The 26,883-nt window shown below is 49.6% G+C and overlaps 1 protein-coding gene across 6 annotated transcripts in view; it reads left to right on the plus strand.

The window, feature by feature from the left end:
* Nucleotides 1–17,351, plus strand: part of LOC111143019 (nuclear transcription factor Y subunit gamma) — a 67,837-nt gene extending 50,486 nt beyond the window's left edge. For 3 of the 6 annotated variants that reach the window (XM_022496428.1, XM_022496429.1, XM_022496430.1), the window contains exons 5-10: nt 622–717; nt 5,749–5,922; nt 9,295–9,453; nt 12,531–12,638; nt 15,096–15,155; nt 16,143–17,351. In XM_022496428.1, the coding sequence (XP_022352136.1) occupies nt 622–717; nt 5,749–5,922; nt 9,295–9,453; nt 12,531–12,638; nt 15,096–15,155; nt 16,143–16,574 (1,029 nt within the window). In that variant the 3' untranslated portion in view covers nt 16,575–17,351. The remainder of the gene's footprint in view (nt 1–621; nt 718–5,748; nt 5,923–9,294; nt 9,454–12,530; nt 12,639–15,095; nt 15,156–16,142) is intronic. The other 3 variants (XM_022496431.1, XM_022496432.1, XM_022496433.1) reach the window with 2 other exon arrangements.
* Nucleotides 17,352–26,883: the final 9,532 nt, after the last annotated feature.

The following is a 26,883-nucleotide window of genomic DNA, read 5'->3' on the forward strand; positions in this document are numbered from 1 at the left end:
AGCCTGATGCGGGACTTGATCCCAGGACTTCGGGATCATGACCTGAGCTGAAGGCAGACGTTTAACGACTGAGCCACTCTGGCGCCCCCTAAGTTGTGACTTTAAATTCCAAAATACAAATCATAGACTTTTGGGAACTAACATTCTACAGACCGATGAGTAGAAAATATTGTAAGAAGTTATTTAATTAGGATTTCAGTAGCGATACCAAAAGGTTGTAAGACTGAATAATAGCCTAACCTTGCTAACCACACAAGAAACAGAAACCTGCCTGTTGAGATTGCTAGATTTGTACGAACTTAGCTGGAGTATGGCAGTTTAACAGCTGTGCAGAGGACTTGGGGTAGGATCCGGCAGAGGTGGTTGTCGTAATTGGAGGCTCAAATATCCAGTCTGTAGAGCATAAACTACGTGCATATCTTCTTTGTCAGTGTCTGCCCATCAAGTCTGACATGAGATTTATGAGTTTGGCTGTGCTTATTTCAGCTATAGCCTCGGCTGTGGTCATTGAGTTTGGCTTAGAAGTCATCATCTTCTCTTACTTGTGACGTGGAGGGTATAAAGCCAAGTGAACTAGTTTCTCCCCAGGCTAATTTTTAACCCTGCTTTTCTTTGTTACAGAGGAATGATATCGCCATGGCAATTACAAAATTTGATCAGTTTGACTTTCTCATCGATATTGTTCCAAGAGATGAACTGAAACCTCCAAAGCGTCAGGTGAGCTGGGACGGCCTTGCTCCTGCTTCTGGCTGAAGAGCACCTTGCACACTCGTGTCAGATACGCTCCTTTTCCTCTCTCAGCTCAAGTCATTTGCTCTTCCTTTTGCTTTTCTTTGTCTAGACCAGATCCATCCTTAACATCTCCCTCTGTTACTCATTTATGGATACTTTTAACTCAGTGCCTCTGAGGTGGTATTTCAGTGAAAGTAGACAAAATAAGAATTAAAGAAAAGTTACAGACAGTAAAGTGAAGCTCTTTTCAAGGTACCGTAGAGAGTCTCTCAGAGTTCTTAACACGGAATGGGAGAACATTCGTAGCAAGGTACAGATTTTAGATTCTCAAGATTTAAAGAAACAGCTTCTCTGCGTGCACAGTGGTGTTTGGAGTGAATGGACTTGGGTTTTCTCTTACTCTGGATTGCGGTTCTCTGTGTAGTGCTTGAGCTATACATTAGATCACCTGCTAGGGTTTCAGAAATACTGGCGTCCAGTCTTCACCCCACACCAGCTGAATCAGAATCTGTTGGGGGGAGGCCCAGGTCACAGTACTTTTTAAAACTTTTCAGATGTTTTTAATGTGCAGCCAAATTTGAGAACCACCACTTAAACCGTTTTCCAAGCAATCACGGGAAAGAATGTGACTATCTGTCTCCGCCTCTCTTTTGCCTGCCCCTCTCCAGAGGTCACACTGACTTTTTTTCAGCACCTTGGGTGCATCGAGCTCTTAACTGCAATTTTAATAGACCCCTTCCTGTATAGCTCATTGTTTGAGGCACGCGGATTACATGACTCAGTAGATGTGGTTAGAGACGCTTGGGGAATAGTGGCAGTGTCTGGCAGGAGCAGAGCTGTGCTTTTGTTCTGCTTGCTTTATCTTGTTAATAAAATTTTGAGTGTTTTTAATGAATTACTTCATAATATATTATCCGTAGAGTCATTCAGTGACAACCATTCTCCTATGCTGTCTTGCACTAATAACCAGTCAGGAAGTATAGAAGTGCGCATCTTAAAGGACATCTATAATCCTGACCCTGCCTGGGGGCCTTTGTTAGAGCAGGGCGCCTCACTGCGGCTCCATTCTTTCTGGGCAGTCTTTGCTACTGTAAACATCCTTGACTGGAAGCTGTAAGGTGTTCAGAGGAGCTTTCAGTCGGATGTTTACAGCGGCAGGCTGCCACGGTCGTCCCCAGCTGCGCAGCGCCTTTGAAACCATTGCAGGTTTGTGCCCACGGGCTCAGTTCCTCCTCTTGGGGTGTTTCCCTCCTCTCTGAGAAGTCCCTGCCACAGGAACTCAGACCACTTCTCTTCCTCCAAAACCAATGCTACCACGTCCCTGCTGTCCTTGTTGGAATTTGTTTCAGAAGCCCCCTTTAAAAAACAAGGCGGTGAGCCCTGTGACAAAATCAGGCCTTGTGCTAACACCTACTCATTCTCTTTGGGCTGTCTGCTGAACCAGGCGGCTGGAGGGAAGGGTCATGTCCGGTGCCTTCCTCAGGTCCTCAGTGCCTGGCGCTCTCGCAGGGTCAGATAGCTCCTAGTTCCATCCTAGCCTGACCGTAGTGCTGTGATCCATCCCCTTTTAAAGTGTGTCTAGCTGAAACAGCGCCTTGCTGCCTGGATTCAGGTCTTTGTAGGTGTTCAGGCCATTGATGGGAGTCCTACTGGGGCAGCTGCTGCCTGGCCTTTGAAGGTTGAGATTGCTGAACGCTGGCCTGAAATTCTAAGATAGCACTTTCAATCCTCTGTAGACATGAAGTTTTCCCCAGCTCCAAATTGGCTGGCACCTCCTTAAGTCCTTTAAAAGCGCCTACTCTCCAAAACTCACCCTTTCTGAAGGAGGCAGCAGTTCATTGTGGCTACTGAAGCAAAAGTACTTTTTTCAGTCTGGGGCTGGCTGCACAGCTCCGTAGTGATGGCCTGAGGATGGGGTGCTGCTCATTCTCTAACGTTTGTCAGTCTCCACTTCTGAAAAGATTCCGAGAGCAAGCCCTCTCTGGTCAGGGAAGCCAGTGCAAAAGCTGGGCAGATGCCCCATCCTGAATTGATCCAGTCACTTGGAGATTGTTCTAGCACAGGGGGTAATTCCCCACTGCCGGGGAAAGAAACTAGCCAGAAATACTGAGTTGTAGATCTAAGGTCCTTGACTTCTCAGAGATGCTTGGACGTTTCTCTTGTTCTTCGGGGAAGCAAGTAGACTATTCAGAAGCAGAGGGTAGTTGAAGCTGACTTCTACCCCACTAAAGCTATGAGTTGAAAGTTCCTGCCCATTGAAATGTCATTTTCTCTTCACCCATTTCTTTAAACCAAGCATAATCATTCCCTTGCTAGCTTGCCCTCCATTGGCCGGATGAGTCTTCGTGATGCAGAAGAACCTTAGATGTGCCTCCTTCCATCCCAGTGATTCGAGAGCGTCACCCTGATCCTCAAAACGCTGCCCTGAGTGCCTCTCCTTGGGACTTCCTGAGTGTCCTGGGCACTGCCTGGTTCCCGAACAAGAGGGTGTGGTAGGCAGGATAGGAGAAGCTCTTTACGTGCTGTCACCATTTTTGGCAGGAAGTATTTTGGCTTCCGAAAGGGGTGCTTCAAGGAACTGCTTTTTGTTTGGCAGAAAGACTATATTCACTTGCAGGTTAGTTGCAGTGAGAGCAACCTGGAGACAAAGCAGTCACAGGTCAGGGCTGGGAAATGCCAGTTTCTCCCTCCTCCCTGACTTCCTTCAGGTTGGTTCTGGGGAAGTCTCAATCCTCTCCACCCTCTCATTTACCCAAGAGCTTTTGTAAGTTAGGTCTAGAGTATAGTGATTGATGTTTTTTACAAGATGGGAAGGGCATTCTCAGTGGAAAATAAATGCATTGAACCTATTTCAAGACCTTTAAATAGGTTGGCAGTTGGTGTCTGTTTCTTGGTTAAGGGAGGGTGTCAGTATTTATCCCTTCTACCGCCAAGAGCTAGTTGAAGGGTGAATGAGACACCCGTCAGGATCCCCAAGAGCTAAGGGAAAACGTCTGTATATACACAATATTTATAATGGTAAAAAGTCGAGTTGAAATAGAGATGTTGTTGTCACAGTTACGTTGTTCTGGGGACTGAGACCTAGATGAGAAAAAAGGGGACCTCCTTTTTTTTCTGCCTCAGTGTGATTACATTCAGGGTTTGAACTGTTTGGGTCTGAAGCACAGAACACATTAATAACCTAGAAAATTCATTTATGTCTGAGGACTAGCTTAGAAACCCAGAAGGTTAAGAAAAGTGTCTGTTGAGGCTGAGTGGGTGGCCATTAGGGAATCTTGTGATGCCCAGTTCCTGAAAGGCTAGATGTCAGCAGTCCTAATCCTAGTATCTGGGGCCCCCCAGTCATGCCCTGTTCTGTAGGGGACATAAAAACTTCTCCCTACACCATGGCCGCAGAATCGTAGAGGTAGCAAAAGAGAGTTTAGGTACTTTTTTCTGTTGGTAACAGCTGTTGAGTTCAAGAGAATGTGTCAGACTACCAACTCAAGTTTTAAAAAAGCACTTTCTGGGGCACCTGGATGACTCAGTTGGAAGAGCATGCAACTCTTGATCTTGGGGTTGTGAGTTCAAGCCCCATGTTGGGAATAGAGCTTACTTTAAAAAAAAACAAAACAAAACCCCCAAAACTACTTTCCTACCTGCAGCTCTCTGCCTGACTCTATAAATAATCTGTCCATCATTCAGCAACCTCTTAGTGCATACCTTACAAGGAAATGAATGGCTGGGACATCAGAGAGCAAGAGAGAGTTGAGCCCTCAAAGTGCTCTCACCCAAGCAGGGAAGGCAGTGAATTTGACAAGCAGGTACACCAAAGTGTGAGGAAGGGACTGTGCAACATAGATTGGGACACCTAACCTAGTGAGGGTACGCAGTCAGTACCACCTGTGTCACTGTCACTTTGGGGAGCTTTGAGGCAGTCCACAGCATCTCTATACCTTGAAGAAGTGTCTTTTCCTCTTTTCTTGAACCTGGCAAACTTATCCCAGAACAAGGAAGTGAGTAAATTAAGCTAATTTTCTGCTCAGCCAGCCCGAGTGGTTGTCTGTTTCTGTTGTTTTTGTTGTCCCAGGCAGGGGCACCGTGTGTCACAGGGCCCTCCGGAGCAGACGCCGACCTCTGTGTCAGTGGTCAGGGGCCCGCCAACCCCGGACCCCAGGCTCTAACCATGTTGTAGTGTGTGTAAACATCCTACACTCTCAGCTGTGAGCTCAAGGTGGCTGGGAGAGGGTTGTTTACTCCTTCTGCCATGGAAAACGTCAGCTGAAGAAGGAACAGTCTCTTCACCCAGCAGATTGGACCGAATGCGACCTCCCTAGTCAGCTAAGGCTGCCCCCTCAGCGGAGAGCTGTCCCTCAGGCCCCCCTGGGTTGCTCTTCTGTGGCTAAGTACAACCAGAACCAGACATGACGCTGGATAGACGTGGCCCTCTGTGACCACAGTGCTCTTGATGTACTGTGAAAAGCCGGGCACTTGCCTACCGGTGCTCTCAATCCTGACATTCAATTCTTAAGTTCCAGCCCAGGAAAAGCCCTGTTTCGCTTTCTCCTGCTCTGTCCCTCCAGAGCTGCAGGCCCCAAATAAGGAGAGTGCTGCCTATTTGGGACATTGGGGGCCAGCCTGAGAGCTTGATGTTTGGGTAGCATCTTCCCAGTGCTCGCAATTAGCACCGTCTGCAGATCACAGGCCTTGACAGCGTTTACTGACAAGCACTGCTGGTGCGTGGTTTTTAGTTACGGTAATTATTTGCCCATTTGCAACTCATCACGCAATGGGTGATTACTCTGTACTTCAGAAAATTGGCTGTATGTTTTGTGAAGCCTATGGAATCTGTTATTTTTAGTTTGATTTAGCACAACTGGGCTCTTCGAATTCCACTTTCCCTTGGCTTCAAATGTGGAGAGCTCAGCATTCAGCAGGCAACTGCGCAGAGTCCGTCTGGGGGAAGAGTGGAAATTCACTGTAGCGGCTGCTGAGTCCGTTCTTTTCCTCTTACCTGCCTCTCCTTCTACCCCACAGGAGGAGGTGCGCCAGTCCGTGACTCCTGCCGAGCCTGTCCAGTACTACTTCACGCTGGCTCAGCAGCCGGCCGCCGTCCAGGTCCAGGGGCAGCAGCAGGGCCAGCAGACCAGCAGCTCCACAACCACCATCCAGCCTGGGCAGATCATCATCGCGCAGCCTCAGCAGGGCCAGGTCCGTGAGCTGTACGGGGTGCCCGCCAGCAGGACCGTGCTGCTTAGGTGCAGGATGGGGAAGGCCTGGCCTGGGCGGAGAGGCAGGCCAATCATTACAGGGCACTAGACTTGAAGTCTGGAAACTCGGGCTTCTCCCTAGATTGAGCCACCCAGGTGATGTGTCACCCTAACCTCGGGGTCCCAGTTTCCTCAGGGTCAAATGAGAGTGCAGTGAATGAGACCCCCTTCAGGATCCCCATGAGCTAAGGGAAAACGTCTGTATTGTGCCCCATGAAGAGTAGTGACATCCCCATAGAAGGTATTGTAAGTGGACCCCATGGCTGCTGTTAGGAGATTAGGCCTCGTTACCAGCTTGCATCCCTCTCTTCCCCTTCTCCCCATCATTTCTCTGTTGCACCATGGTTGTGTCAAGTGACCCCTTTTTACAGTAGCAATCAGAATATTCTCTCTCCCCAGCAGTATTGTGAAAGCAGTAACATCCTCGTTTGTTGGGGGTCATGAGAGGCTGTAGAGAGCTCTGTTCTCTGAGCTCTGAATCCAAATTCTCTGTCAAGCATTAATTTATTCACCAAACATTGAGTCCTATCCTATGTGCTAGGGATGAAACAGTCCCTATTTTTAAGAATTTTCACAATCTAGTAGGGTAGAAATACTTAAAGATTAAAATACCACCACATGGGAAGTGTAAGAAACTCTTAGAGGTGTGTAAAAGGTGTTATGGGATCACATCAAAAGGGATATCTAGGGGATGCCTGGGTGGCTTAATCGGTTAAACGTCTGCCGTCAGTGCAGGTCGTGATCCTGGAGTCTTGGGATCCAGTCCCACATCCGGCTTCTTGCTTCTCCCTCTGCCTGCCACTCCCCCTGGTTGCTCATTCTCTCTCTCTGACAAATAAATAAATGAAATAAAATCTTAAAATTATATATAAAATTAAAATATATATAATAAAAAATTATATATATAATATATATATAAAACAACGTGAGGGAAGTGATAGAAGCAAATGTCAGAGAAGGTTCCCTGAAGGGAATAAAACAAGTCTTAGAGGGAACAATGGTAACGAATCAGATAAAGAGGGGAAGGAGGGCTTTCCAGAAGAGAGCAAAGCACGGGCAAAGACAGGAAACTGCACAGGGAGTGTTGGGAAGGCATAGTCAGCATGGGGGACATTTAGGCAAGTCTGAGAATAGAGGCAGAGGACACTGATAGCCTTGTGTCTGTGGGTAAGAGCTGGGTTTGCCTAGAAGAAACAAATTGGGGCAGAGGTAGATTTAAATATTAATGAAGATTTTAGGATTTATTCCCTGTCTCACTTTTTAATCCATATAACAGAAGTTTTAGGGTGCTTTCTCTTCACCAGACACTGCTAGGCAGGAGAGGTTCAAAGATGATTGTAGCCCAGTCCCTGCTTCAAGGCGTTCACCATACCATGATGCCTAAGAGACCTTCTTTGGCTAATGCTGTGCCTCTGCGATGGTGAGAGCTTTCCCTGCCAAAGGCTTTATCCCTTTACAGAGCAAACTTCAAGGGAGTCCACCAGGCACAGGCTCTGATTGGCTGAACATCCTAAGAAGCTCATGGCTGTTGTGTTCTGACAGCAGGGCACGCCATACGTGATTTGACAGATGCCATGCTAACACAAGCCTTCATTTTCCTGAAGTGATTTAGAAATACCTTGGAAATCCTCTTGGGAAAATTGAGTTGATAGAGTACAGTGATGAGTTGGCAGTATGCATTTTTTTTTTAGTCAGCAAGAATTTCATCTCTCCTCTTCGCCACCTCAGACTGGCTCAGCTTGGAGCTGATGAGGCCTGCGGAGATGGTGAAGTTGGTCTCTGCCTGGGTCTCCCAGCCGTTCTCTCTCCTGCTGCTTCAGGGTGGCCTTGTGCTGTGTCACCCCTCCTTGGACCTGTAGTAATGGCTATTTCAAGTTGAGTTCAGGTAACCTTTGCGGGACAGAATACTTACTAAGTGAGAAGGAAAGCATATTTTGGTAAAGTGAATCCTGTGTGTTCTGTCATAAAATTGGAAACTTCTATTCCTGGAGGTCGGGGGAATAGGCTGAGTTGAGAATGCTGGTGTGAGAATGGGAGGTGTTTCCTGTTGTCCCAGCCCACCCACCACATGTGTTCTTACATAGATCCCTCTGTCCTCCTTCCTCCCGACCTCCAGGTCATAGTAATTTCTCCTTACCTAGTAATCCTGTGAATCTCAACTGTAGTTCCTAGAACACGTCCCCTTCCCCTGTAACTTCAGATGCACAGGAGACCCGTGCGGTCAGAAACTAAGAGCATCAGAATAGCAGCATCGATAGAAGCCCAGGAGCCACTGAGACTTGCAGCATCTTCTTACTGAAGTGATTCGGAATTCAGAGTGGGGAGTTGTCATACTGGAACCGGGGCATTGGGGGTGTAGGTGTGGTGTTTAAAAGATCCCACCCTCCCCCCGCCCCACAACCATCGCCATGGCCCGCTCCTCCCCACCCCCTCCCCCAGCAGATGAACAGTATGTACTGGTCTTCCCTGCTCTGGGTGGTCTGTAAGGGTCACATCTGGGACCCTTTTGAAATTTTGAAGTTTTGAAATTTGAGCAAGTGACTGCCCAACCCTTTTGACAGTTCAAGTCTACCGTCTCTCAAAGGAGTAAGTTTCCTGGAACTGCAGTCCATGAAGTGTGTATGAGAGACAGTCTGCCAAGTCATGGACGTTGGACAGAAATTTCTTAAAACTAAGGTTCCTGTTTCTAGAGAGTTCAACTCTTGCTTTATTAAATTCGGTTGCTCAGGGATAGCCTCAATGAGCATCCAGGTCTTTGTGGTGTTTGCCTGTCCCGTGGGGAGCCGTGCTTGATCTGGCCAGTGTAGGCTGCAGTCATTCTCGCGTGAGGCCGGCGTGCACTTTGTCTCGTCCCAGTGTCGCATGCTAGAAGGAAGTCCGAGGTCCTGAGCTTCGTAAGTTCATCCTGACCTCACTTTCCATTTAGTCGGCTGTCGACATTCACCTGCTCCACAGTTGACCTTGGCCATGCCTCCAGTGAGCTGTCATGGTTGCTTTGGATTCTTTTGTACCACATGTGCCTTCCTGTCACTGAAGGGGCTTTGGAAAGCTGCAGCATTTGAACCATAGAGGTGTTTGGGGTCTGGGCAGGTATTCTGTACTGTGAGCCTAAAAATCCATGTGGCATTCTCCCGTCTTTTATTTCGGAGAGTAACTTCAGCCGTGCTCTAGGCCCAGAGGACTCTGAGTATTGTTAATTAGTGTTAAGATGAGTTTAGGCAACCACGGAAGGGGTTTGTTCCTAATTAACTGCTCGTTAGCCCCTACGGGCTCTGAGCTGGGGTTGAAGCCATTTTCTCCTCACTTTTTTCAGACTACACCCGTGACCATGCAGGTGGGAGAAGGCCAGCAGGTGCAGATTGTTCAGGCTCAGCCCCAGGGTCAGGCCCAGCAGGCCCAGAGCAGCAGCGGGCAGACCATGCAGGTGATGCAGCAGATCATCACGAACACGGGAGAGATCCAGCAGATTCCGGTAAGCCCCGCTCGGCCTCACCCCCCCCCCCCAAGGTGCTGAGCTTACACGCGCACACAGAATATTGTGTCTATCTGTGTGTGTATGTGTACATACATTTCTCTAAATGATATCCCTGTTAACCCAGACCACGACTTGCTTCCCTGTACACTCACTGCTTTTCTTTAATCCAGCTCGGGTTCACCACTGTGGGGCAGCTCCTTTCGATTTCCCTGTGCTCCACCTACGCGGAGAGTGCTCGTAACCACTATTTCATGCCAAGACCCAAAGGCCCCGTGAGGCAGTCCTGTCTTTTGATTAGCAGAGAATAAGAGGGAGGTGTACAGGGAAGGCCGTAAATACACTTGTTGCATATTCATGAGTCAGTTCCCAGTGGAGCCTGCAGCAAAGTATATTTTTGGCTTTCATTTAACTTCTCCATCCCTTCAATGTGGACTGCTGCTTCCTGTGCGCCTTGAGGGATTTCATTTCTTGGATTTGTTGGCTTTTTTTTACTTGTTCTTGCTCTTTTGTAAAAAATGTCCCATCTTAACACTTGCTATCTATACGTTGGTCATTTTGCCACCCAGAGATGTAGAGAGTGAGTGACGTGGAGCAGTCCTTCCATTTCCTGCCCCTTGCCCTTCCTGTTGCAAATGACATGTAGGCAGATAGAGAAACTCCTTGGACTTGGTTAACCACTTCCTCTTTGAAAAAAGCTCCATTTTTGGGACTGTTCTTATTAACAGAGTAATAGACCAAGAGACAACTGAAGGAAAGCAGAGTGTGTGTACCTCTGTGTATCTTTCTGTCTCCCCTCTCTCCTTTCCTCCCTTTCTTGTGCTTTTGGTGCACTCTCTCTCTGCTAGAGCTTGCTCCCTCTCATTCTCCCCCCCTCCACACACACACATGCACACACACACAGATCCGTCAGTTCCAGGTGCCCTGCCTCACTGTCTCAGCCACTAACCCCAAGACCTCTCTTGAATGGTTCATTCCCCATTTCACATGTGAAGGTGCCAGAACAAGTTCACTTAAGCCAGAAAAGAGGCCCCCCTTGCAGTAACTTTAGCTCAATTCTTTCTGACTCCCAGTCACAGAGCGTTAGCCCAGGTTTGTTGCGGAATTCGCTAGTCTTAGATTCCTATTGCAGGAGTCTGCATTTCTGAATTCCTCGGAGTGCTCACCCCAATAGAGGGGACCTTCAGGAAGGAAACTTTGCTTCTCTTTTAAAAGCCCAGAGGGCAGGCATTTTTTTTCCTGGCGTTAACATCAAAAAGCTGTCAGGCTCCCTGGACCTGTCTTTGGGGTGGAGGACGGAGGGCAGAGTATCACCAGATGTCTCAACCTAAGTCTAAAAGAGGAGCTTCTTGCTCCTAAGAACTGCTTGGAACTATCTGGCTCACAACTTTTCAGTCCCATCTGAGTTTCTGCAAAGAGCTCTCCCCAGCTGGGACATGTAAAATCCCTGTGGCTCTCAGGACACCTTCCCTGCTCTTGGGACAAGGCTGTAGTCTTTCATCCTGTGTTCCTTGGCTGGAGCTCTGGTGACTCCTGGGACCAGCCACCATCAGTCCCAGCAGATGAGGCTTCCCAAGCCTCCACCCAGCTGCTTTCATCCCCAAAAGCTACTTAGTGCTGTTGCCTGGAGGCCACACTGTAGGACTTAGTGCAGGGCAGTCTGGGCCTGCATCACAACTTCCCAGCAGCTCTTGTTGGCATATTCTCAGAAAGAAATGACCACCCATCACCCTATCTTGGTCTGTCTCCTGTGAACCAGATTCTTAACGGGTTTACATTTTATGTCCCTCCATTTTGCCATAAGTGGACAATTCTGGAATCTGGTCTACCAAGAACTTCCAAGAACCACACAAACTATCAAGTGTTAGTTTTTTCTTGGTGACTCAGATCTTCTTTGAGGTTGAAGTTGCAGAGAAGCGGTGTGATTTAACACTGCATGCAGGAGTGCAGCTCCATTTATCAGCATTTTCCTCATGGAAGTAAAATAACCTGCAAGTAAAATAACCTGTAAGCTCATGGAGGTGAGGGGAAAACTTGCTCCAGGACAAAGACGCATAACTTGCCTGTTCGCTTCTAGAAGCTTACCATGGCAACAACAGCCTGCTGGGCTGCCAGGGGAGGGTGTTGTCTGGGCCCCCAGATAGAGAGAGACCAGTCTGTGCTCCTGGCACCTCTTTCATCCCCCAAATCCCGAGTGTGAATGTCTGCAGTGCTCTGCTGACTCTCCTGTGCTGAGCAACCAGCCGCCTTGGTCTCCGTGTTCCTGCTCAAGGCACTGAGACACTTCATGCTGCACTGGAGCGTTAGGAGTCTGAGTTAAGGCTTTTAGCGCACAATTAAATGCAGCGTGTGGTATTATTGTGTTATCTGAGACTTAATCTTAAGCTGAGGGACTCTAAGGGCATTTTTGTAGCTTTGGTTTCCCATGATGGGGTTTTCTGTGAAAGGTTTATTGATTCATCTTCCCCTTGGGAGGAGTTTGGCCAGAAGCTAGTGCTGAACACCAAGGATCCTAAAAGACCCACAGACCCCCATTGGTCCTGGCTGTTAGGTACTGAGATGGTGAAGCAGGCCAGCCTTTTCTTCAGACGTGTGCGGCATGGGGTTGGGCAGGACTAGGGCTAGGGTGCAGAGTGACGGCCATCTGTTTTGGGCTCCTGGCAGATGCTGGATCTCTTCTCAGTACCGCATCAGCCATCCCAGGACCTGGGGTGGTGGAGTTTGGAGATAGAGGGGAGAGTAGCCCAGACTTCAGGTACAAAGCATTCTGATCATGTCTGACAGTCTTTGGGATAAAATCCTGAGATAAACTGAGCCCAGTGAATGTTGAGGGTGTGGCCATGCTGTTTCTCACGTATGTGACCAGGTCCTCTGGGCACTTTCTCCAAAGTCTATTTAGGGAACGTACCCTCTTTTGTGTTTTGTGACTTGCCGGGTGGGGATGTTACAGTTTTCAAAGTAGGTTTCTTTGGAAGGGTCAGGAGGGTAGGGAGGACAGTTATCACCTCTGGTCATGGGAAGTCTGCCCATTGAGGTCGCACTCAGTCTCCTGTATCTGCTTGTCTGCCCTGCTCTAGGTGCAGCTGAATGCCGGCCAGCTGCAGTACATTCGCTTAGCCCAGCCTGTATCAGGCACCCAGGTCGTGCAGGGACAGATCCAGACACTTGCCACCAACGCTCAACAGGTACGTGCCCCAGCGACGCAGGCCCTGGGTTGGGTAGGCAGCTGGCCGGAGCTGGCCTCTGGCTGCAAAGGAGGGCTCAGCAGTAGCTCTCGCCACCTCACCCTTTGGCAAGAGCCGCCCCCACACCCTGCTCATGTCTTCACCCAAAGGACAGACGGCGTTTATTGGAGGATTAGATTCAAAGTGTGTCTCTTACTATCTTATTCTTGTGGGACAAAGGAATGTGAAGGAGGGGAGATCTCAAGGACACTTGAAGAAAGCCTGATGTGTGTGTGCATGTCTGACTAGAGGAGGTGCTCTGACAGCAGGCCTCATCGCCAGGCTGAGTTTCCATCTTTAAAACCAGATAGCTGTTGTGTCCTGGCACTCCCCTGTCCTTTGGAAAGCTTGCATGGCTTTTACTTCCTCGTGCACACCTAGCCAGAGACTGCCCCCTTCATCTCCTCTCATGCCTTAAAATATGGAAGACTGTGAGGCACAGGTGCTGAGGGGGCAGCCCCCCTGGGCTTGGGGGTTGGGGGTTGGGGGTCGTGGGCATCATTTGCAGGGGATGGGCAATGCTGGTCAAGGGGAGGCGTTGTTAATGGATTCTTCTGCCTCAGACCCAAAAAAAGCAGCAATCGTTTAAGAGCTGGACGCATCGGCCCAGTTGCATTTCTGGTGATGTATCTATTGACAGTGGTGACGGAGCTGAGTTTGTAGAGCAGCTCTCCAAAGGTCTCATTTGGGAAAATAGGAATGAGCCAAAAGCAAGGCTTCAGAGTTCCATACAGTCTTTGGGATCATTAAAGGGCCCGTTCCAGACCCACTTCTTGGCTTACATAAGGACTTGGGCTTTTCCCTAAATGCCTTAGGGCTGACTGGCATGGAGTCACATCTCCAGACTGGTCATACCCTCAGGTAGCCTTCTTTTTTTAAAAAAACAAAAATGAAAAACAAAACCTTGTTAAGATTCTAACCTGGGATCCAAAACCTTTTCATGGCATGGGTTTGGGGGGGAAAATGAAAAGGAAGAGTTTTTGGTTCCTCTGAGGTCAGTCTGGGGACCAGAAACTAAAGCCAGAAAGTGGGAAGAGTGAGGTTTTTGGACAGTAGTTGGGGAGAAGCCAGGAGGGGGCACCTGAGAGCGGTTGGAAGTCTGCGTTACAACAGATCTTAACTTGTGATAGCCTGGCACATAGTAGGCATTTGGTATGTGTTTGTTGACTGAATAATATGCATATGGAATTTAAAGGTAAATGAAACTTTCTTTTCAGCTCATGTGGAGGGCAGTCCTGCCAGCCACAGGGCACAGCTGATCTTCTCATCTATGAAGAGTATTTTCCACTTGTCCCAGGGTCATTCATTTATTCTGCAGACATTTCTTTAAATACTTACTTTGCACTGGGGGCTGTAAAGACAAAACATAGAGCTTCTGCTCTCCAGCTGCTTACAGGCCGGTGGGAGGGGAAGGACCCAAAACAGGGTACAACAGTGAGAAACCCTTCTGAAGCCCTTTCACACCAGTCCCCTTCTTACTCCTGACAGCCTCATGGGTAAGCCTGATGGGTTGTTTTTGGCTGTCGTGAGGACACTCGAGAGGACAGTCCTTATGTGGCAGGTTGGCTGTGATGGTTCCAGGAGATGGCACACAGAGTACTACTAGTCAGATGTTCCGTAGATACACATACGAACACGAGCTTCCGTCTTCTTCCTGGTCTGCCAGGCTGTGTCGAGCAGCTGGCAGGCACAGTGTGGTGCAGTTCCACAGGGCAGCACAGTTCTTTTCACATGTCCTTAAAATCCCCGTGTGAGATTGTAGGTACACGTGGTCGATGTTTTCCCTGCCCCACCCACCTCCACCCCCACCCCGTGCTTGGCCCAGAGGGCTGCACGTGGCCTGTCTCGGAAAAAGTACTTCGTAGGTGTGCCGCAAGGACTTCCAGGGCCAAAGCCACCTCCTCGCCAGGGTGTTTCGTATTCCAGTCAGATAATCTAGGTGATACGGGTTTGGTGTGGAGCCCACCTTCCAAGAACGAAAGGGACCACTCACCACTCTGCCCCACGTTTTGCTGTCTGCGTTCACTGGCTAAAAGACTCTCAGGTTTTCTGCCTAAGCCCTAAATGGGAGGCCTTGCCATGTTAGCTCCTAGGAGCTTGCAGTAAGGGGCAGGTGGGGGGGGTAGGTGGATGGCAAGGGAGGTGGTTGTGGAGGTTCTGTATATTTCCTGCTCCGGCGTCCTCTGTGGTCTTCTGTACAGTGCCAGCGCTGAGTAGCCATCCGCGGCAGGGGATGGGGGAAGGACCCTTGCTTTCCTGCCACTCTCTGAGCACCTGTTCTGTGCCAGGCCTCATTCTGGGCACTTTACATGCATTGTCTTGTGTGGTCCTCACCACCCTCTCCTGGCTGTGGGCTGCTGGAGGGCTGTACCGGGCCCTGCAGCTGACCTGCCTGCTGTGCCATCTTGATTCCCACAGATCACGCAGACAGAGGTGCAGCAAGGACAGCAGCAGTTCAGCCAGTTCACGGATGGGCAGGTAGGACACCCAGTCTGGGCAGGGGCCTAGGGTGAGGGGTTGTCAGGGGTAGCAGGTGAGATCTATGGGTTTGGATGGTTAGGGCCAGTGTCCCATTTTCTGTTAACGAGTGGGCAGAAATTGTTAAAGCAAGTGCAGTCTTTAATTCGGAGTGCCAGTCCTTTAGATGTAGACTTACGGGAGCTGAAAATCATCTTAGACATTATATAGCCCCAGTCCCCATTTTACGGATGAGTAAACTGAGTCCTAGAGATGAGAAGTGTCTTGTCTGTGCTCACTCAGCTCTTCATTGCAGAACTAGGACTGGAATGCACGTCTTCTGTTTCCCTTTCTAGGACTTGTTTTTTTTCCAGGCTAGGCTACTTTTTAATAGCTGGATTAGTTGAAATGCAGAGAACATGTGACCTCTTGAGCTCTCTTGGTTCCTGGAATTCAGTCATTCTAAACTCCTGTGAGAAGGGAATCTTTCCCTTTCCCTCTGCCTTCTCCCTCCCACTTACGGTCCCAGAGACCCCGGAGTCCATGAAAGGATGACACACCCAAGCCCATGTTCTCTGCTGACCAGAAGGGAGAGGAGCTGGCATCAGGACCCACCTCTGGCCTCTGCCCGCACCACGTGCCAGGCTCACATGCCAGGGCTCCTGTGATGGTGGGGAGGTGGGAGGTCTTTGCCTGTGGGTTTTTGGGGTGGACACCTGAAAAAGTCAAGTGTCCATTTGGCTCTGCCCTTCCATAGTGGCTATGTGAGCTGCTTCTCAGTGCCTCATGGGTCTTGGCTTAGTATGTGTTTAAACCCAGGCCCCCTCCTCAGCAGGGCCCGTGCAGGAAATGCAGGTTCAGTGTAGCCTCAGTCTGAGCCAGATACTCTGAGGAAAGGAGGAGGGGGGTAATCCTACTACCCCTGCTAGTGAGGATTACCGAGAGTTGGGGAAATGCGGACTTCCAAGCAGCTGGTAGAGTGGTTCAAATTGCTTGTGTTTGTCACAGAGAAACAGCGTGCAGCAAGCCCGAGGCTCTGAGCTAACGGGAGAGGCAGAGCCCAGAGAAGTGAAAGCCACAGGAAATGCAACTCCCTGCACCTCTTCCCCGCCCACCACACACACCCCCTCACATGGGGCCGGAGCCTCCTGTGTCTGCTGCTCCCAGCCCCAGCAGAGCTCCACATCCCCTCCTCCCTCTGACGCCTTACAGTGGGTGGTGGTTGAGGTATCTGGGGCCCCCGACCATCTTGAGGCCCATAGGGAGCTGCATGCCCCTCTCCCAGGGGTGACCTCACTCTCTCCTCTCCACCCCTCGCAGCAGCTCTACCAGATCCAGCAAGTCACCATGCCTGCCGGCCAGGACCTCGCCCAGCCCATGTTCATCCAGTCAGCCAACCAGCCCTCCGACGGGCAGGCTCCCCAGGTGACCGGCGACTGAGGGCCTGAGCTGGCAAGGCCAAGGACACCCAACACACTTTTTGCCATACAGCCCCGGGTGATGGGCACAGCCTCCCTCCCCAGAGGACACGGCCGACCTCCGCGCCTCCTGCAGGCTAGGACACTGGTGCACTACGCCCCACGCCTCGGGGCCGAGATTCTCCAACAGAAAGATGCAATATTTTTTATTTCCTTTTTTTCCATTTTTTCTCCAAGGAATCAATATTTCAATATGTTGAGCTGTGTGTCCAATGCTATGAAATGAAAATATTAAATAACATATTTATGGCATTTTCTTGAAGAGTGTGGTTGAAGAAATACTTCTTTTGTTCTCTCTCTCTTTTTTTTTATTCTTACTGCTACTTCTTTTCAGGAGCAAATCTCCTCAGGGGGTATGTTATCTCCTGACTTTCTGAACAGCTGCTGCCCCCAGGATTTGCCATCTCATTCTGCCCTCAGATTGAGTTAGGTGCCTGCGTAGCTTCCTCTTCACTAGTGGTCCTCTTGACCCTGCGCTTGTTCCAGAGCTCTGTGTGTCTGCACCCAGAGGCCATGGAAACATTCCTTGCATTTAAGAGATGAACTCATTCACCATGGAGAGTGGATGGTTTCATTTCCAAACCCTTCTCTCCCAGGGACCGAAGGAGACTAGAACTTCGTGCATTTGCCCACCCCCACCCCCATTTTTTATTTTTAAAATACATTAAAAATTGTGCTAGTCTCCTTTGCTGCATGGACTTCAAACTGCATGAAATGCAATAAATCTCATTTTAGATAATTTAGAGTCTGGGTATCTGTGTCTGGGGGCACTCACGGGGCCGCTTTGCTTGAGAAGGCTTAGAAATTGGAAAGGTTTGTTTGCCCTCAGGTTGGGTGTCTGTGAAAGAGGGGGACCCTTGTGAGGAGGGGACTTTCAAAGCTAAGGGAACTTATGCTACATATCTGATTCAAATGGAGGTCTTCAGCTGACTTTGAAGATGAGCTACATCGGAACCTGCCGCTCAGAGGTGCCTGCCTGCCTTACTGAGACTACCACAGGCGGGCCGGATTCTGCTGCATCCTGCTGGTTTGAGGGTCAAGAGAGCATCCCTCATGGAAGAAACTGCCTCTGTCCTTCAAACAAGTCCCGCTACTTCTGCGCAGCACAGGCTGGCATCCTGAGCTGCCTGCTGTGGCCACGTCCACTCCCAGGGGCATGGTCTCTGCGGCGGTGGGTGGCCCAAGCTCCTTGTCAGCCCGCTGCAGGCCAGAAGGCTTCTACAGCTAGGGCCTACTTCCTAGTCATTGAAGCAGGAAGAACGGAGCGTTCTGCTGCTTCAGAGGCTTTCATGGGCCATGGAAGCCAGCAATGAGCCACCTTCCTAACCTTCACCATGCCATCCTTACAACTGGAATGAGGCCTGTTGTCATGGGAAGAGCAGGGAACTGAGTGCCATTTAAAAGTATTAGCGGCGCCTGGGTGGCTCAGTGGATTAAGCTGCTACCCTCGGCTCAGGTCGTGATCTCAGGGTCCTGGGATTGAGCCCTGCATCGGGCTCTCTGCTCAGCAGGGAGCTTGCTTCCCCCTGACTCTCTGCTACTTGTGATCTCTCTCTGTCAAATAAGTAAATAAAATCTTTTAAAAAAAGGAAAAAAAATAAGGTATTAATTTCTTCTCTGATGGTAACATGCCACGAAACCTTGGACAGCTCCCTTCTCTTTGCTATCTTAAGGGGTGAGGTGGGCTTTGATAGGAAGGGGCTTTGATATTAGGCGACTGCAAGTCTGACCCTGTTATCCTGGTAATCCTCCCACTAAATGCTCCCCGCTGTCAGCCATGGTAAGTACTTGGACGTCTATCATCTATTCATTTTCGGTCCTTTACCTGAGCACACCTTACTTCATTCCACAAGAAAAATTAAGATGGCTTGCATTGAAAATGTACACAATGAAACAATAAAATAGAACAAATTAGAATTAAGAAAAATATAATTGAGTAGGAAATTAGGATCATAAAAAGCAAGAACACAAATACCGTGGCCATAAAGACCTACGCAGTAGTTAGAATTCAGTTTCACATTTGACCCTTGGGCTTACCGCCAAAGCAAAGGGAGAGATGACACCAAGTAAGACTCATACTATGAAGGGAAGAGAAATAACACTCTCCTGCAAAAGCAAAATTTTCTTTGTTTTGAGGTTTGGGATACATGGCGTCACTCCGGTGACAGCTTGGGAGATGAAGCAGGTGATAGTATCATAAGAAGTTAGTGAGCCTGTTCTTCCTGACTCCCTAGTGCCCACACCTCCCCCTGTATTGAGTTCTTTCTTGCTCGGGGCTTTTCTCCGAAGAGGGTCATCTGGCCTTTCCCATTGTCCTGTACCAATTCTCAGTGAGACATGCATATACTCCCGAAAGCCCAACCCCCCAGGGAGAGATGCAAGCTGGGGAGGACCCTGGCCTCAGGAGAGGCAGCAGCTCCGCTCTTTGACTTCCTGGCTGAGCCCCCATGTTGAGGCCATGGCATTGCCCCACCTCGCTGCTCTTCAATTCATTCCTAAAAGCCCAAGTAGTTGGGTTTTCACACCAGTCAGTGGGTCCCCGTTTCCCACAGATGTGTTTTGGAGATGTTTTGATCAGTTGTGATTGGAAAGCAACTATCTTACTGAGCACGTTCCCTTTAAATTTCCCCGTCAGCAGGGCCCAACTGGGTGTAAACAAACACTTTAGTGCAGCCCTAGAGAGCCCCTATCTAATCCCCAGCACGATCCCCTTACATCCGGAGCATGCTTTCAACATTCTTCCTAGCACTTGCAGCATCCGTCCTCCTGATGATCTTCAGGTGACCCTGCAGGGGAGACAGGAGAGGGATCATGATCCTGCGTTACAGAGGGAGACATGCAAGGCCCAGCATAGTGCAGCTACTTGCCCAAGGTTACTCCATGGATTGGGATGGAGCTGAAGCCTAAATACTAGCCTCCTGACCCCCTGTGCATACAGTGTCTTTCTGGCCGGTGGTGGTGGTGGTGGTCCACGTGGTGGCTGTAAGAGTAAGGCTTTACTAATTGTGAACTGTCTCCTGTTACTCTACCTCCCCCCGGCCACTGGCCCAGTCTTGAGTATATGTGGAATAAATAAAGCAGTTAGATCTGGTGTGTGGACAGATGATTTGCTGGGATAACTCTCGGAGGCTGATGCCAGAGACTGGAGGCCCCTGGGATTAGGAACAGACCACCTGGGCAGCCTCCTTGCTACTCAGTTCTGCTGAGGCCACAAGGGGGCGGCGCGCAGCGCTTCCCCAAGTCTCAGGTAGGTGCCCTGTCCAACCCTTACCCAACTTGAGACAATTCCGGGAACTACACGGGGTATCTCAATGGGTCCTAGGTTCTGAACCCCCTCACCCATAAAACCCTTAACTTTTTAAAAAGTTTTATTTATTTATTTGACAGATATCACAAATAGGCAGAGAGGCAGGCCGGGTGCTGGGGGGAAGCAGGCTCCCCGCTGAGCAGAGAGCCTGATGCAGGGCTCAATCCCAGGACACCGGGATCATGACCCAAGCCAAAGGCAGAGGCTTTAACCCACTGAGCCACCCAGGTGTCCCCAAACCCTTAACTTTTGAAGGCAGGGGCATTCCTGGGGCAACTGAGGGCTGGAAGCACTATCCAAGTATTACATCAGGGTAGTTTCTCAGGTTTGATTTTATTTTTTAAGTGATCTTTACACCTAACATGGAGCTCGAACTCGTGACCCCGAGATCAAGAGTCACAAGCTCCACTGACTGAGCCAGGCAGGCGCCCAGGTTCTCAGATTTTATAAGGGCTTTCTGGCAGTCCAAATTCATTCAAGGCCCTTCTTATCTCCCCAGCTTTGTGTCTTTCCACTCTCTTCTCTCCTGCACTCTTTGCACATTCAGTTACTAGTCCCTGGGTACACCTCCCCTTTCAGAATGTACTAGCCCCACTGCCTGGAATGTCATTTTATTTCTTTTTTTTTTTTTTTTTTTGAAAGATTTTATTTATTTATTTGACAGAGAGAGATCACAAGCAGGCAGAGAGGCAGGTAGAGAGAGAGGAGGAAGCAGGCTCCCTGCTGAGCAGAGAGCCCGATGCGGGGCTCGATCCCAGGACCCTGAGATCATGACCTGAGCCGAAGGCAGCGGCCCAACCCACTGAGCCACCCAGGCGCCCCTGTCATTTTATTTCTTTTCCACTTACTGATCTATACATCCATCAAGACCCAATTTAAATGGCCCTTGCTGAGAAACTTCTAAGTCCCGGGGCAGAGTCTGCAAAGACCTCTTCCATGCTCCCATGGCGATGTCTATAGCCTCTGTTGTTCATGCTTATAACCACAGTCATTCAGCAAATATTTCCTTGGCACTTCCTATGTGTCAGAAATTGTTTTTAAACGTTGTAAAGATGGCTGAAAATTAGCCCAGATGAGGTCTGGGCTATCGTGAAACTTATATGGGATTGAGGGCTGGGGGGAAGTGTACATGGGAATGGTGGGGGAGAGAGAGAGACAGTAAACACAAGGCAAGTTTGGCTCTGAAGAAACCCCCTATCACTTTGTTAGAATTTCTGGGTTTGGTTATCTTCCTCACAGATGGCCCTCTTCCAGTCCAGAGTCCTCTGTGCTCCTCCAGAGCCCAGCACAGGGCCAGGCACCAGGAGGATGGCAGTGACTGATGAAGAGTGAATGAACGTGAACCCTTCCCTGAAGACAGGGCCTCCAAACCTGTGCGCATTCCTAGCACTACTCCTTTGCCTTGGCTATTTTTTACTTGTTAACATTTTTTAAAAATTGAGCACTTACAACATGCTGGGCAGGGTTATCAGAGATTATCCTTTCAAGAAATTTTCTGTGTAGCAGGGGGGCCTGGGTGGCACAGTTGGTTAAGCATCTGGCTCTTGGTTTTGGCTCAGGTCATGATCTGGGGGTTGTGAGATGGAACCCCGCATTGGGCTCCACGCTCAGCACGGAGTCCGCTGAAAAGTCTCTCTTTCTCCCTCTGCCCTTCCCACTCATGCTCGCTCGCTCTCTCTAAAGTAAGTCTTTAAAAACAATTTCTGTGTAAGAAAGTATATTTAAGCTTGATACGTGATGGATGATCTCATTTCATCTTTACATCCTCATAAGGTAGGTATTCTTATTTTCTAAGTGAGAAACTGAGGCTCAAAGAGGTTAAGAAATTACCCAAGGGCACCATCTGGTTGAGTGGAGCCAGGAGCTTCAAGAAACCTCCTGTCCCAGCCAGCTCTGCCCCACTGGTCACCTCCCCTGGGCTCATGATTCTTTTCCTAGAGAGAATGAGAGCCCCTGCACGGCCCTTCCCAGGTAGGGACCTAGCTTTTTTGTCCCACTGCTCCAACCATCCACACAGGCCTCGGCAAGATGACATCTGACCTCCCGGAGGAGGAGACCCTAGAGTGGAGATCAAGTGCTTGGTGGCATGAACAACTTGGGTGTGGCCTCCCCAAGGCCCTTGAGCTGGGCTGGCAGTGTTACTCCCTGGCCTGGGTGCTGGCCCGGAAAGAGGGGATGGGGGGACAGCAAGGCTGGCACTCAGAATGGGAGAACCTAAGCTGGGTCCCAGCTGGGCCAGGTTGGGCTGGGTTCCTCTGGCTGGCTTGTGCTAAGGAGCCATCCCAAATAGCCTGGTCCCTCTCTACAGCCGGGAGCCCCATCACCTCTCCAGCTCCCCAAACCTCCCCAAGCCCCTGTGCCTCTCTTTCAAGTGAAGTTCTGAGACAGAAGCTTTCTAAGATCTTGTATATGTCAAAATGTCTCTATTTTGCCCTTTAAATGACAGTTTGGCAATGTATGGAATTCTAGGTTCAGAATTATTTGCCCTCAGCACTCGGAAGATTCTATTCCATTGTCTTTTGGCATCTGTTGTTGCTGATGAGATGCTTACTGTCAATTCAATTATTGGACCTTTGTAGATAAGCTACCTTTTCCTCTCTGGTGGCTTTTAGAATTTCCTTTTTATTCTTGATATTCTACTCTTTGGCTAAAAGGTGTCTAGATATAGTTTTGTTTTTGAAGATATCTTACTTGGCAGTCTGGACCTTTTTAATCTAGAAATTCAAATCCTATTTCTGGAAAGATCTTAGTCACTCTTCCCAGTATCTTTTTCTGGAACTAATATATGTTGGGGTTTCCTATTCAATCTTCGATGTCTCTTTTCTTTTGTATGTTTAATCTCTCTATTGTTCTGTGCTTTATTCTGGAGGATATCCTTAGTTCTAGTTTCTAATTCACTAATTCTCTCTTCAGCTGCATTTACTCCACTAACCCATCTATTGATTTCTTTTTTTTTTTAATAAGATCTTATTTATTTATTTGACAGAGAGATAGAGCCAGAGAGCACAAACCAGGGGAATGGCAGAGGAAGGAGAAACAGACTCCCCACTAAGGAGGGGAGCCTGAATTAGGGCTTGATCCCAGGACTTTGCAGTCATGACCCAAGCCAAAGGCAGACACTTAACTGACTGAGGTGCCCAGGTGCCCCTGTTGATTTCTTTTTTAATGTCAGTGACTTCAGTTTTCATTTCTTGAATTTCTAGATAGTTCTGTTCAAAGCTAGCTGCTACCTGGTTTGAAACATCTGTTCTTGTTTTATAGATGCTATTCCTTCCTTAATCTTTTTGAAGATTTTAACCATATTAAACTTCCTTTCAGATTGCTCTATTATCTCTAGATCTTTAGGTATGAATTCTCCCATGAGAGTGGGGCCTCTCAAGATATTGTACTTACTTTTACTTATATGTTGTGAAGTTTATCCTTGAGATAGTTATTTTGAGCACACTTTCCTACCTTGTGTGTAGAGGTCACCCTAAGGGATGATTTCTCAGTTGAATCTGCGCAAGCCATGTGGATGTTCACCAGCTGCAAACTAGTTCTTATATTAGCATCTTGGCTTGGGATATTTCTACCCAAAGCCAAGACCAGGAGACTAGCAGGCAGACATACTTTAGCACTTTCCCAGACCCAGCGTTAGGCAGGGAGCCTGCTGTAGCCCCTGCCACTGGTGGGGGCTCCCATCCTGCAAATGCCTCCTCAGAGTTACAGCTTCCACTCCTACTCACCACCAGAATTCCCTCTCATTTCTGGCCCTTAGAGATTTCTCATTCTCACTTTTGAGTTTGGATATGTATTTTTTAAAGTCATCCAATATTTCAGGGAAGTTATCTAATTCAAAGTTATTTAATAGTTCAGGGAAGGGGGACTTTAATATATGTTCACTTAAGTTCGACCTGGAAGTCCCACTCTCTGGGCCTCCCATCCCGGTCATTGAGCCCCCCAGTTTCCCTTGTGAGCCCCCATTCTCCTCCCTGGACCCCTGTCTCCCTTAGCAAGGCTTACCCCTTTTCTGAACCCCCTTCTCTGCCCCTCTATCTGCAGTCCCTCCCGCTAACATCATCTCCTTCTCTGAGCCCTTGTCCAAGCTTCCCCCACCAACAGAGCACGGATCGGGGAGGCTTCCTTCCACTGCACTCTCAGCAACTCAGAAGAATATCCTTCCTCCTCATTTTCCAACCAACTCAGCTGTCCCAGCTGCCCTCATTGAGAATGTGGAGCCTATCAGCATACCCACAGTAGTAGTGACGCCTTCTGCATGGTCTTCCAGGAGTTGGGGGTTAAGGAGGAAGAATCACGAGGATTCAGAGGAGGAGATGCAAGAGAAGGGATGGTTTTGACTTTCAATTCCACACCCCTTTCTCCCTCAGTGTCTCCTCTTTGTGGGCCCCCCTCCAGCCCTGAGGATCAATGGGGGTTCACTTTCGCTGAGCTCAGCGACACTGCTCCCTCCCCACCTCCTGTGGCTTTGAGCTCACTGGCCCAGAAGGCCTGTGTTGTCTGGGCTGGGGACAGCTCAGTGGCACCTCGAGATCTGGGGGGGAGAGAAACTCCTCTGGCCCCTCCAGGACTTCCCACCTGCCGGGTTGGCCTAGGTCCCTTGTCCTCTCTGGCCTTACTGGGGAACGGAAGCAGGCCTGATCCTTCCCTTATACCTCCCTTATACTTCCCTTATACCTCCCTTATACTTCCCTTATTCCTCCTCCTCACAGTGGAGTGGAACTCTAGAGGCAAATAATGCATGTGATGCCACCATCCCGGGAAACCCCTCTTCCTAGGAAGCCTTTCCAGACTGAAAAGAGCTGCCAGGTCTAGGGACTGCCCACGGCATCTCCTCTGTCCACCCACCCCGCCCACATACCTGAAGAGCAGTAAGATGAATGGTTCACATGTGTACCCCTCCCAGCATGATCAAGAATTTTTCGTGCACTCGGTCTTCCCGAGACTTGAGGAAGGTGGGGCAGGGGTGGAATGCCTTGCCCAAGGTTACCAGCTAGTCCAGAGGAAGAGTCAGGAAGCCTAGCCATGACTTGTAGTTCAGTGCTCTTTCTGCCCCTGGCACTGCCAGCCTCCCCAGGTGCTGAAGCCTCCAACTCCACCCCTCCTGAGCCCTCTCCTACAGAGCCCCAGCCTCTGCTGCATGCCCAGGCTAAGACTGTTGGCCAGTCTGCTGGTCAGGCCTGCTTGGCCAGACTGTTTCCTATCAGGCCAAACTGGACCTTCTGGCTTAGCATTCAAGGCCCCTGCTGTCCCCCTTGCCAAGCTTACCCTTCTTCTCCCTTGCTCTATAACTTTCTCTCCAACCCCACATCCCACCTACACACACACAGACATACACACTACAGCACAGGGGTAGAGAGCTAGATCAGGTGAGTCTCTTCGCTAACCCGCAGTCTTCTTATCTGTAAAATGGGGGTGTAAGCAGCAGTCCATCACAGGGTTGTTGGGGTGCTGAAATAAGACAATGCAAGTCAAGGTAAGCCTGCCCAAGGCTTAGCATTTAGCCCCAGCTTCAGCCCGGGTGCTGCAGACATAACTAACTGCACTTCTCTGCACCTCCCCGAGTCCTTCACACCCCTGTACCCTTCTTGGGACGTTGCCAGTGGAGACTTTTCCCTCATCTGACCTCTCACACCCCTGGGAGCTGTAAGAAAACCCGGGGAGGGGGTGGTCTGGGATGTGGAGAGGGAAGAGTAGGAGATCTGGTGGGTGGAAACTTGACGCCCCCCAAACCCATCAACCCCAATTCAAGCAGAACACCTCTGTTTTAATGCTTTGTACATGTTGGGATGCTACTTCATGATTCCATTGCTAATAAAGCCTGAAAACCACTGACTTAAAACCCCTTTCTCACTTCAAGAAAGGAAACTGCAACTTTGGTTGACCTGAGATCACACTGCTTGTGGGCTGTTATAGTCAATGACAGGCTTGAGCCAGGTCCCAGCCACTTCTAGACCTGAACACTTAGAGACCTGGGAGTCTCCACCGCTGGCAGGAGAGAGTCCTAGAGAACAGTTCTAGAGAACATCTCCAGTTCCCCTCAGCCCCCGGCACTGATCCCAGGACCCCAGGGCACAGTAGGTAGGTGCCAGCCAACTGGGAGGACAGGTCACAGATGGTTCTGGGGTTACCCACAGGCTGTGTATCCTTCAGAGATTCCTTGTACCTCTCTGAGCCTCAGCTTTCACACATGGAAATGGTTACTCTCTGTCCCAGATGGGGCAGGATCTGGCACCCAGTTGGTGCCCCGCAAATGGGAGCTCTCCATCCCCACCCTTCCTCTCAATCAATACTTGCTCCATTGATGGATGACGGTGACAGTGATGAATTACAGGAGATCCTGGAGCCCCGCCCCTTTCTTCTTGCACGGATGGGGAAACTGAAGCCCAGAGTGGGGAAGGGACCCGCGCAGGGACACAGCGAGTCTGCGCAGGGTGGCCATTCTGGCAGTCACCAGGGCGAGATTCAGGGGCTGGGGGGTGGGGGTGAGAACGAAGCTGCTGAGGGTGGGGCGCAGGGAACAGGTGGGAGAGAGGGAGTGAGAGAGGAGGGTGGGAAACCACCACCACCCCCGACACTCCTGAAGCAGGGAGGCAGACAGAGAGAGCCTGAGACAGCTGTTTGCTCAGAAAAGTGTCTTAGTCACTAAAGGCTGCAGTGGGGAAAGTCCATCCTCCCAGTCATGTCCTAGGAATCCGGATTGGGGGGGCGCAGGAAGGCTGCCGGGTGACCCTCAGAGGGGCCACCTGTCTTCTCTGAACCAGACTTTCTTCTCGGCTTCCTCCAGTGCCCCTGTGGGTACATGAACACACAAATCCCCCAAATAAGTTGCTTCTGACCTTCAAGGACCATCTTCTCCATTCCCCTCACCCCTTAAGAAGAGTTCGCTGACTTTCCACTTTAAAAAGGAGCCGGCGGGGGCGCCTGGGTGGCTCAGTAGGTTAAAGCCTCTGCCTTTGGCTCAGGT

Source organism: Enhydra lutris, unplaced genomic scaffold, assembly GCF_002288905.1.
Source record: "Enhydra lutris kenyoni isolate GAN:26980312 unplaced genomic scaffold, ASM228890v2 scaffoldscaffold9, whole genome shotgun sequence".
Classification (NCBI taxonomy): domain Eukaryota; kingdom Metazoa; phylum Chordata; class Mammalia; order Carnivora; family Mustelidae; genus Enhydra; species Enhydra lutris.